General features: G+C 37.1%; 1 protein-coding gene across 1 annotated transcript in view; it reads left to right on the forward strand.

The window, feature by feature from the left end:
* The window catches only part of CDK14 (cyclin dependent kinase 14), a gene marked incomplete at its 5' end in the record, with an annotated part of 318,948 nt that overhangs the window by 183,813 nt on the left and 122,976 nt on the right, over positions 1-12,159 (forward strand). The window contains one exon of the mRNA XM_082290375.1: positions 2,958-3,078. Coding sequence (XP_082146501.1) covers positions 2,958-3,078 — 121 coding nt within the window. The remainder of the gene's footprint in view (positions 1-2,957; positions 3,079-12,159) is intronic.

Consider the following 12,159-nt stretch of genomic DNA (forward strand, 5'->3'; position numbering starts at 1 on the left):
TATCTGAAAGATGAGAGTATTTTTTCCATGTCTCATGTGCGATGAGACACATTTGCGTTAATTTTGCGTCTTTGAGTGAAAGTGTTCACTATTGCAAATGCATTCTTTATGCAGAGCTTTATTCAGAAAAAACAAAGGTTGCTCCCTCCCTGTGAGAAAGCAGCTCCTCCGAGGCATTAGCCTGATTCAGGTCCTGTCAGTCCTGCACAAGGGGAGTGAGTGCCTAATTGAACAGTGGGACTGTGCCAAATTCTCCCCTTCCAAATTTTGGCTTTTGTGAGTATTTGCCTTGGTTGTTCACTCCTGCTTTCCACTTTTCCATTTAGTTTCCAGAGCAGTGTATGTGGCCAACCAGGGAACCAATTGGCTGCAACTTTAAACGTGTGACCTGTACTCATAAGCCTTTTGTTATGGTTTAACTCAAACCAGGATAGCTCTTAACGTGGTGGTGCTGTCTGATACCAATGTATGGCCTCAGCTTGCTTTTACAAATTAAGATTTTTTTAAACATTTTTTTGTTTAAACAGAGGAACATTAATGATCCTCTTATAACTGAGAAACCAGGTGCAGCAGCTAACCTCAAATGAAACTTTCATAGTGTTTTAGGAGTGAAGAATGGATTAAAGAAAAACATTTGGTTTTCCAACAGGCTGGGACTAGCCCAAAAGGGCCATTCTTTGAAAATCAGATGGGTTTTCATTAACCTGGAATTGATTCGAGGTAGAGGAGATCTAGAAGCAGTATACTGAGGAAACAGCATGAGTGGCATTCCCACTCCATTCCCAGGAGGGGAGGACTGGTTCTACACTGAACAGTCACAGGAGAGGAGGAAAAATGTGCTTGGGCTGACTGTAGCACTTGCAAAGCTCCATCCTGGTCAGTAAAGTGGCAGAAGCCGGCCAGCAAGCATGGTTATTGTGTTATTATTTGCAACATGATTTCTGATATGGCAAGTTGGGTACTTATTCCTCTCTACACGGGAGATTTCTGGAATGTGTGGATCAACAGTTTTGTGTCACGGAAATCTGAGTTTGTGATTCCACAAGCTCTAAAGTTTTTTGACAATTTTCCCCAAAATACATGATGTTGTTGGCTTCTTCAAGAAGCCTTTCCCCTGCTTGGTTATGCCTCTTCTCTTATGAAAACTTGGTAGAAGATTAGAATTTGCAACCAAATTCAGTCTTCCTCAGACAAGACTAATGGGGAAGGCTCAGACAGGCAAAAAAGGATGGAGTCATTCACCATCCAGACTTCTCAAATCCTTTCATAATTTTATATTGCTTAATAGTAGTAGGTCCATATCCACAACTTCAGGGAATGCTGTTTCAGTTTAGTCACATGGAATATAGATGCACAGAAACTCAGGCTTGTTAAAGGTTCTGTGTTCCAGGAATAAGAACTGCTCACCACTTAGAGCTTTTGGTGGTTTCTGGTTTCCTAGAAGCAAAAACATTAATCTGGAGGCAGGGACACTGTGAAACACATGATGTGACCTCTCCTCTGGCCTCTTTGGGGCTGTACCTGGCCAACCCTGGGTTGTCTTTTTAAGCCAGATTGTTCGTCAAGCTGATGGACAGGTGCACAAACCTTAAAGAAATGGAGGACTGAAAACTTAAAAAATAGATATTCATGCTTCAAATGTAATTTTTAAAAGAAGAAATCATGGCATACAATTCAAATTATTCCCCTACACTGGTGTAATTGCTATAATCAGCTGGTAGTGCAATCTGTTGGCAAGATTGGCCATCATTGCTATGGAGATATATTCACTGAGAGTAAATGTTCTTAAATAGCTTTACCAGTGTATTAAGAATAAAGGGGCAAAGGACTCTCATCTCTTTTGGGAATTCTCATGTTGCTTATTTCTTCCTGAGTGTATGACTTTGCTTCTTTGTTTCTGTAAGGTGTAAAACATGACCTTCTGTTGTAGTAATTCCGTTTGTTTTCTGAAAGGAAAATCAGTAGTTCAGGAAGACACAAAAAAGCACCCAGTGCTGCATTCTCCTGATTTCCATTACTTGTGCGTGTCCAGTGTTCCCAGCAAGGGAGTGGATGTTCTCAAGGTAGTAGCTAGGATCAGATAATTTGGAAAAAGCGTTTGCAGGCCCATGATAGGAATAATCACCTTAGCCCTGAAGATCTTTTTCCATTTTCTGGAGGAGAGAGTCCTCTATAGGAGAAATATACTTGTAAACTTCTGGGTTTAGCATATGATGATCTCTACATAGATTGTGCAGTAATGTGAATTATTTTAAATGACTGACAAGCTTAAAAGACAACATTGTAAATATTATATCTTTAGTAGGCCACAGATTCATTGAAATTATTTCTGAAATTGGAGCACTGCCAATACACAATTCTTGAGAGAAAGGAATTCTTCACATACCATTTTCTGCTGTATTACTGCAATATTAATATTTATTTGAATGGTAACGTGTAAGTGTGTCTACAGCTTTCAAACGTAAACTTGAATAAGCAGGCTGGGCTTTGGGCAGTGTAAGCTGTGGAAGGTTTCCTTAGGCTTCCCTAAAAGGCCAAATCTCATCTGTGGCACCATTTGTCTGGCAGTTTCCTTTTCATTTTCTTTTTCTAAGTAACATTGAAATGGAAGAATATTGATGCCTGAGGATGAGCAGTTAATGGCAATTAAAATCTTTGTTTATTTGTCTTTTATTTAGGTGTACCACAGTACATCTTTGCATCTCTCCTGGGCTTGTGGTTGTCATGATGAAAAGCATATTTTATTATCCCTTCATAGTATTTACAACTCTGTTTAGCCAGGTACTTAATGATAGATGCTACCATTAAGTAATATACTCCAGTTCTAGAAGAAAAATACTCTTGCAACATGCTGTCCCATTACGTGACAGGTGCTCATATATCCTTTTAGATTGTAACTGTACAGCAAACTATTTCTTCACTTTGTTTATATTGATTTATTTGTGTTTACCCCACAGGTCTTGCAAGAGCTAAATCAGTTCCTAGTCATACGTATTCCAATGAAGTGGTAACCCTATGGTACAGGCCTCCAGATGTCCTTCTGGGATCAACAGAATATTCCACCTGCCTTGACATGTGGTAAGTATAGATGACAAGATTCTGTAGATGCTTTAGCTCTTGTTTTTTTTTAGACATGTAAACCAAATATGTAGTGAGATTATTGGTGCAGGTTAAAAAACATATGTGTAGTGATACTTGTGGTTCCTGCAGTATCTCCCTAAAGGAATCCCCTCCTGCCACCTCACTGGCTGGCAGATGACACCTGCTGTTTACACTACACCCATTGGTGCTTTGCAAGAGACTGAGTTATTGCTTGACTTTTGTAGTCTTAGTGTGGTCCTGTTATATGATATGACACTTATTTTGTAAAAGATAGACTTTCACTATGCCCACTTGTAGCAAGGGGAAAACCAGAATTCTCTGGTTGTGAGCATAAAACCTCAGTTCTTAATGTCCTGTATTTGGTAGCAGTAAATATCATTGAATAGTTTTCTTTTAAACCTACAGATTTTATTTAGACTTGCAGGTTTAGAACAGTAGTTTGATTTGTACAGTACATATCACCTTGCTCTGACATCATTTAGTCCTGTGTTGAATAAGGAGCAAGGAAGGTATTTGGTTTTTTGACTGATAAAAACCAAGCTGGAGGTTCTTTGTTTATTCTGTAGGTTTTGAGGTGACAGGATCTCTGCAATCTGTAAAAATTCTGAAATATGGAAAAAAATCCTCTTCCTTACAAAGGAAGTTTTATGCTCTGGAATATGTTTGGATTTTGTTTTGTGTATTTGGTTGTTTGCTTTGAGTTTTTTTGGTTGGTTTGGGTTGGTTTTTTTTTTAATGCATATTCAACTCTTTAAACCTTTAGAATTCATTCATTTGAGAAAAAATTATACTAAGGAATTTTCAGAAAAATACAGTAATTTTTTTGCAGTTCACTGAACTATCTTTCTTTAATATAGGCAGCACAAAGTTAGAATTATGATTATATTAAAATCTAGGAGTAACTGTAAGATAAGGTTATGTTTTCATATGGTGTGTGAATAATATTTTTACAGTAATCTTGCTGTGTAATATTGCAACTGAAGCAATTGTTTCATTATTATTGAAACAATAATACTAGCAGGAATATCTTTTTGCTGGGGAAGGGAACTAAGCATGACTAGGTTGTGTTTAGTCCCGTAGCTGAAATCAGAGATTATGGGATGAAAACAGGTTTTCCTGTAAATCTTGACTCCTGGGGACATGATTTAGAAGTCACAGGATTATTTCACATGAAGGGGTTACGGAGTAGAAATACTAGAATATCTAATACTGAAGTGCGTGGTTAGTATGACTGGGCCCTGGCTGCTGCAGTTCCCTGAGCTCTAAGGGAAGGTGAACCAAGAGGCAGGAAAGGGAGAGTGAGAAACTCCAGATGTGAACAGTGTGAAATCACAAGTGTGCCAGAGAGGCAAAGGCAGCATTGTCTGTTATTAACTGTCCGGTTTTCCTCAGACCTTTCTCAACTTCACAGATCTCAAATAATTTCCTTCTGCATGTCAGTTTCTCATCTATCCTAAAACTGTCCTGTTTTCCTAAATACCGGATTCAACCAGGTGTCTTCACAGGTTGCATGCAATCTCTGCAGCCCATCTGCTCCTGATGTTTTACAATCACCTCTGTTCCAAGTAATACCTCAGACACCCTCAGCAAGAAGCTCAGCTTGCTTGGGGTCATGCAGGACAACTGACTCAGAGGATGCAAATAGCTGGGAGAGATAAATTGTCCTTTCTGCTCATCTTCTCATAGTTGCTTCTACATTTGTTCAGTTCTTGAGTCACGCGTATTTGTGTATGTCTGCACATATATGAGTCAACTTGTAAATTACAAAGAGAATATATGGAAACAGCTAAAGAAAATTTTTCATGTTTTAATAGGGAAAACTGCTCAAAAAGCACTTTAAAATGCTTTTTTTTAGTTAAAAGCAACATTGGAAATTAATTTTTGTAATTTTTCCCAATTTAAAAAACACTGCACTGTGAAACTGAACAAAGGATTTTAACACATTTTTTATTATTGCTGAAAATCTTTCCACAAAAAAAAGGTTCACTCCAAAGTTCGATAGCTTGTCAAAAATAGATCTTTTAACATTCCCCCCAACAAGGATTTTAGTAAAAGAGCTATTAGAAAGTCCAACCAAAATATGTGGTGTTCCTGTAATAACAATTAAGTCATGTAGCTAATTAAAAGCATTTTAAATTTACTATACCTGCAGACTGAGCACGTCCTTCATAATCACATGTTTATATTCAAATTACATGGGCAGCAGGGAAGATCAAGGAAAGACTTAAAATGCTACTTCAGCAATCCAGGTCATTATTTTGTTTCCTGACAAAAATGACACGAGAGTATTGGGGAAGAACCCAATTGTTACATCTTTAATGATATCAATAAATGATGTTCTCTTGCACAGAGCATTTCATGTAGGCCTAAAAAAAAATCCAGGTACTCAAGGACAGAAGTGGTGTGTTCTGTTTCACATGAAAAACAATGTCATATTCCTCTTGTATGCAATTTGTAGCCTTTGCAATATTTTTTCTTCTCTGTACAAACTGAAGAAGTATGAAGAGCTTAGGAAAAAGGCACCTGATAATACAGTTTCTTACACATGGCAGCAATTTGTGCAGAGGCTCAGCCCCTGCCACATCAGAAATCAGATGAGAGCAAATGTGTACTGTGTGTGACAGAAGAGCTGTACATTTTTACTTCTGTACTTTGCTGGGTTATCTGAGACAGCACTTCCAGTTTGACTGCGAGAGGCGTAGCTGCGTGTTAGGGTCACTTATGCTGACTTGGCACATTTAACAGTGAGCTCTGCTGGGGCTCAGGCAGGCTTGGGGCTGTGCTTACACAATGGTTGGACAGAGCTGAGCCTTAATTACATTAAAGCCATTTAGTGGCTTCCCAGAGTGGGAGGAAGGGAGACATGGAGAAACCTGTCTACCATCAGATTCCAAGATAATTTAGTAATTTGTTATCAAAAGTGTGTTTGTAGCATTAGCATTTTTATGCAATTACTGGCATTATGTCCTTATGGCAGATAGTGTGTGCTCTCCTGTGTCATTATTGATGATCTGCATGATGACAAAACTAGGCAGCCACTTCACTAAATATTTAAATAATGTTAAGGTAGAAAGCACAGCTGTTTCCTCTATTTACAGAAGAGAAAAAAAATAAAGTCACAGGGCTTTTTCTATAGCCATGATAAATGACATTTCATGGTGGTTCCCCAGGAACAGAAAGTGAGGCTCCCACTGAGTGGAAGACCAGCTGCATGAAAAAAGAGTCCAAATATTAACCACTGGACAGTGGCTGGGAAGCAGGTGGCAGAGGCTGCAGGCTATTTTTACACTTCATTTGCTGGTGCAGAGAATTAGAATAGTAACTAAGAGCTAATGATCCACATGCAATGTTACATTCTCCTGCATTCTTTTTTAAATAGCCACTGGCAATAAAACAATATTAATGAAGACGTACATGCAATAGTGGTGTCAGGCTGGTGATGGAAATCAGTGTGTTGGGCTTTGTCATTTACTGCTGACAGTGTTTGATACAGCAGCATTATGTGAATGTATTATACAACCCATGACTGCATCAAAGAGTTGTGATAACCCTTGATATAGCTTTTTTTTTTTTTTCTCTTGATGAGGACTTACTAGTAGCTAGGAAAATGGTTTTGCATTGCCTCTGGTGTAACTTGTCCTAATCCTTGAATTTTACAGTCCTTTGAAAGTCAATGCAAGGAAAATAGACTTCAACACATAAAGGGTTTATGGATTACTAAAACCCATATATAAGTAACACAGAAGCATAGAGAAAAAATCCCCAAATTAACCTATTCTATTTGTTCCTTACAGGAAGAGTATAGCATTAGTAAATGAAGCAGTTTAAACAGGCTATTAAATCCATTTGATTCTGGTAATGCATGTGCTGCTGCTACATCTGGGTTGCTTACATCAAGAAGTCACTAGGGATATTTTATTTTGAAGTGCAGTTGGCTTTAAACTGTGTTTGCTAACAGCTGGCAATTTTTTTGCATATCCTGTTGTTTTGTTTTTTAAAAAAATACACTCTTAGTCAAGTACAGGTAACCTAAGCAGTTATGGGCTGGGATATATTTCAAATTCACTTTTATTAACTACCATCAGCTATGTTTAGTATTGAGGAAGAAAGAAATTAAAAATAGATCAGTAAAATGTTACAAAATTGCTTCTTAAATCTCTCTCACTTAACTTTGTTCCATCTGGGTTGTTATATATGATTTCAAATCTTGGCTTAATTTAGGGAAACCTCTTCATACGGAGTTTTTGTATCCTATTAGAAAAAGAAATGGTATTTTTCAGGAACACACCACATTTCACACATAGCCTGCTATGAATGTGGATTTGAGTGCTCACTGTAATTCCATGCATGCTTTCATGAATATTTGACCAATGAAGATCTGCAACCATAATTAAGACATTTATTACCTAAAAATGGGTTTTGTCTTAGACACAAGTGCACCAAATTATGGTTTTTATTCAGGGGACATTACAAAGGCATATTTATCCTGTTTCTTTCTCCTGTAAACAGTTTGCAGTGAGAGAAATGTGAGAGCAGTAGTCCCAGTATGCTCTGAAGAAATATTTCTTGGGGCCTGAGAGAGAAAACAGTGTAGGGGAAATTAGCTCTTTTGCCCTTGATGTTTCTCAGGATTATGACTTCCACTCCAAAGAAATGCTAATGTGTAGGATTAGGGTATTAAAGTGATATTGCAATAACTATAAAGGTATTGTTAATTAAATATCTCTTGCTGTCAGTGAGTTCTTCGAAAGTTTTATCAGCTGAATTAGCTTTTGATTGGAAAATTCTATAGGCTCAAATTCTTAGCAATGCTGTGTGTGAGGAAGTGAGGAACTGTCTGGGTCTGTAGTTATGGGAAGGTCATTTCAGTTCCTACCTGAAAACTACTTTTATCCATTTAGAACATCAGATTTGCTGTTACTTTTTCATTGCTAGAAATAAATTTCATGTGTGTAAGGAAAGTACATTTTAAAGGTATCTGGATGCAGAAAAGAAAACCAGGAAGAGCATGAAAGAACATGAAGACGTTTCCAACAAGAAAATGTCTCCTGGCCAGATGTTGCTCAAGTTTGAGGAGTATTGTCTTGAGCTTATTTTGACTCTGCTTTTACAGAACGATTGAGTCCAATAGAAAGAATCCTACAAAAAGGCATCATGTGGATTTTAATCCTTCATGAATGTAGTATTTCTTAATATAGAAACTGAGCATTGCTACAGAGAGAAAAAATTTCAGGAGGTTTTATTTCTAGGTATTGAGTGACACAGGCAAGAACATGATCACTCTATTGTCTTGTAATTACAATTACTTTAAGTGTGACTGTAAAGAAAAACCTTAAGCTATCATGCTCTCAAGTAAATTAGTTTTCATTCATTGCATATGCTTCCTGCACAAATTTTAATGGTTTTTGTCATCATGAAAGGGAAATTTTGATTCACTCATTACTTCTCACGTGAGAACTACAATCTGTTTGCTTTATTGCCACTGTATTTTTATCAGACTGTATCATCCATCAGATGTTATTTCTTATATATCAAAGGGTAGTGGTCACAAAAGACAAATTCCAACCAACTTCAGCATTTGTGGGTATCCTGGCAGTCTGCCCCTGTTGAAATAAATCAGATTTTTGTCAGCTAAGGAGAAGAAAGTCCCTTGCTTTACATTCCTTTCCCCCAAAATTTGTTTTCATAGTTGTGTTCGTAAGCAGGATGATAAAGGAACATGACCTTTTTTTTCCCTGAATAAATCAGACAGGCTAAAAATCTCTGTGCCCTTACAGCATGCATATTACTAAGATTTTATGGAATATGCTCCAGTATTACATATCGGTGACAAATCCATAAGAAAATAAAGCAGTGGGATTTTGAAGGGGAATGTGTGTGGGTTTTGTGGGGTTTTGTTTGTGTTTCTGTTTGTTTGTCTGTTTGGTTTTTAATTCTGATATATTTAACATTACAAACAATGTGTGGTTTGGGAAGCTTGAATGAAAGCTCTGTTGTTCCTTTGAGTTTCAGAAATCTCGCCAGGGGGATTGCTGAAAGCAATTGCTTGTCATAAAATGCCTTCCCCCTCTGAAGCCAAACCCTGCACACAGAAAACAGGCTTAATGACCAGATAGAAATATTATGTGAAGACCCAGCATAGGTTTTCACTGTGAAGGCCATGCTGAATATTATCACCTGCACTGAGCCTGCTACAAAGCAGATCTGTTCAAGGCAGAATATTCAACACTTCAAAACATACAGTTTCTATATTCTTGATTTAAGTATAAACTAAAAGTTGGTTTGGAAGCAGCTCCTCATTCTGGAGTGTGTCTCTAGTCTCATAAGACTCCATCAACTCCATCAAGAAAAATCATAATATTAACTGAAAGAATCATCCCTTATGATCTTTTATGTATTATGCCTTATGAAAGCTTTTATGCTTTTTTTTTTTTTTTTTTAACAGTATTCAAGTACAGATATGCTGGAGATTCTTGCAGCAATAAGGATCTTTGTTACACAGAGACAGGATGTGAATCCCTAAGCTGAACATATAAAACCAGTTCACCAGTAAGCAAGTTAATTTTAAGGGAATACCCTTCTGAATTATAAAAGCTGTGCAGAAAAAAAAAAAAAAAAAAAGGTTCCCAAGGTGTTCAACTTCATTTTTACAGGCTCACTGACTGTGTCAATTCAAATGCAGGAGAAGCCATTCAGCTGTGCTAGTAACTCTTGCTCTGTATAAGGCTGTATGGTGACAGCCAGAGTCCCAGGAAATTAAGCAGGAGAATAGGAGAGCAATATTAGATGGCATGGCCACGTATGGTCTCATCAATATAGCAATAGGTTTAGTCATGCTTTTTGTCATCAGAGAGTAAACCACCCATTTCAGCATTAAATGGCTGTCACTTTTACTTCGCAAGTTTATCCTATACCATTGCATTGGAAAGGTCTCTGAACAGCATTGCAGCGTTTGGCTTATTTGTCCAAACTCAGGAGTCCTGTAAAGAGAGTAGGAAAATCTGAACTGAATACACTGAAATTTATTAAGGTAATATTATTTTGTCAAAAAACTATTTATACCTGCTTCCTGAAAATGTCATTGTATGCTGAGCGTGGACAAATTTACCTAAATAACATACCCTTGCATGTGTGTGCACATTAAAGCCTCTATTTCATATTTTAAGAAGTACTCTTTGCATCATAGAAACTAGAGATGAGAGTGATGTGTGAGATCATCTTATCCACTCAACTGCTAATGCAAGTCGATTTCCTGAAGAATATTCTGAAGTATTTCAGCTTGTCTAGTTTTACATGACTGTAACTGTGCTTCAAGTCCATTGGGAGGCTGGGGTACAGCACAGTTATTAATTGTATTTCCCTAACACTCACCCTAAAATTTCTGTTTCCTAAAGGCATTCTGCTATTTCTAGTTACACTATTTTGGACCTACCTATCATTCTGGGAGCCATTAAAATCCTGATCAGTTCTTCCTTGTCCTTCGTTTTGCATAATTTTAAATACAGAGTCATCACATTTTCCCTGTCCCTTGGGTTTTCTTGTAGCCAAGAATGACATCATTTTCTTATTTTCTTCAAAACCCAGTTCTTCTGGCATGAAAATAGTTTTTGCTTTGTTCAAAACCATCTCTAAACTGTTTAAAAGTTTGTGAGGTCTACAAAAACAAGACAAAATTTCAAGGCCTTGTAGAGGCTTTATTTCTTTTCTCGTTCACAGTTACAGTTTGCAATGCAGGGATCCTATGACAGACTCAGGTTTCTACTTACTGTGATCCTAAGATTCACTGATACCACTATGACATCTAAAATACCATCCAGCCCTCTTGAAGCCTTTATGTGCTATTATGGCTTTCTGGGTATTTCCTATCCATTTCCTAGTTCAGCGTCATACTTTTTCTGTATTACTATTCTCCCTTTTTTTAGTATTCATTTAAACTTCTCTTTCTATTGACTTATTCGTCAATGTGCTGAACACCATAACCTTTGAAACCAATCATAAGCTTAATTTTCAAGTGGGCTGAAGGGAACAGCAGTCTTCCAGCTCAAATACTGAAGGCTGCTTATATTTCTCTCCCCAGTGATTATCATACCCTTTTGATTTTTGTATTAGGTGTTTATTTAACTCCAGTACTGTTTTATTTCTTCTTGTGACTAAATGGAATTCTAGGCTGCACAAGAGTCCAAGAGATATAATAGGATTCTTCTTTCCAAGAAGGAAATTTTTCTTCAGTGTTGTCTGCTGTTCTTACTTGATTTTTTTGCTCATGCTTTTCTCAGAACCACTGGAAGTGGACAAATTTATAAATAATCTAAATCAATACAAAATTTGACAAAATCTTCCTGCTGCCCTTACAGCACTTCAAACAGCTAGATGAAGATTCTCTGCAGATTTGTATATGCTCTCAAATGATATGCTGGTTTAATCGAATGCCTGTTTTCTGGTTGCAAGAATAGAACTGCTATCATCTTTTCTTTAGTCTAAGTTTAATTGTTTTATTGCTCATCTTGAATAAAAGGCTCTTGGCTTAAATCTTGAATTTTTCCTTGCTGGAGATGCTGATACTGTTTATAAGTATTTGACTAAGATATATTGTGCCTATCTGTGCCTAATGAAGCACTAACCAGACTAAATGATGAATGGCAGTTTAATCAATTCAGTTCATTTGGTAGCCAGCAGAAGCATATGGAACATAAATTTTAACCTCTCTTTTACGAACACCTGATTTATTCTAAAATTTGACCACAACTGTGCTTTCCAAAGTTTTCTTCCACTTTTCTATGCCAACAAGAAGCTTTACTTAATATAGCCATCCTTTGGGTTGTAGAACCAGAAAATGGCGAGGTATATCTAATTTTCTTCTTCAAAAAATTTGACTATCAACCCTCATTGTCCTGGAATGTAAAATCGTTTAATTATTGGGTATTTATCAAAGCCTGAGAGATGAGTAAAGCACGGGTTATTTACTGATGCTTTTAGTTAAGTAGCATCTATGAGTACTCAGCTCCAGTCTTAATGAAAATGTGCAACCTGTTTTCATTAAGTTGTTTTATTCTAGAA

The sequence above is a fragment of the Coloeus monedula genome (assembly GCF_965178545.1).
Source record: "Coloeus monedula genome assembly, chromosome: 1".
NCBI classification, from domain to species: Eukaryota; Metazoa; Chordata; class Aves; order Passeriformes; family Corvidae; genus Coloeus; species Coloeus monedula.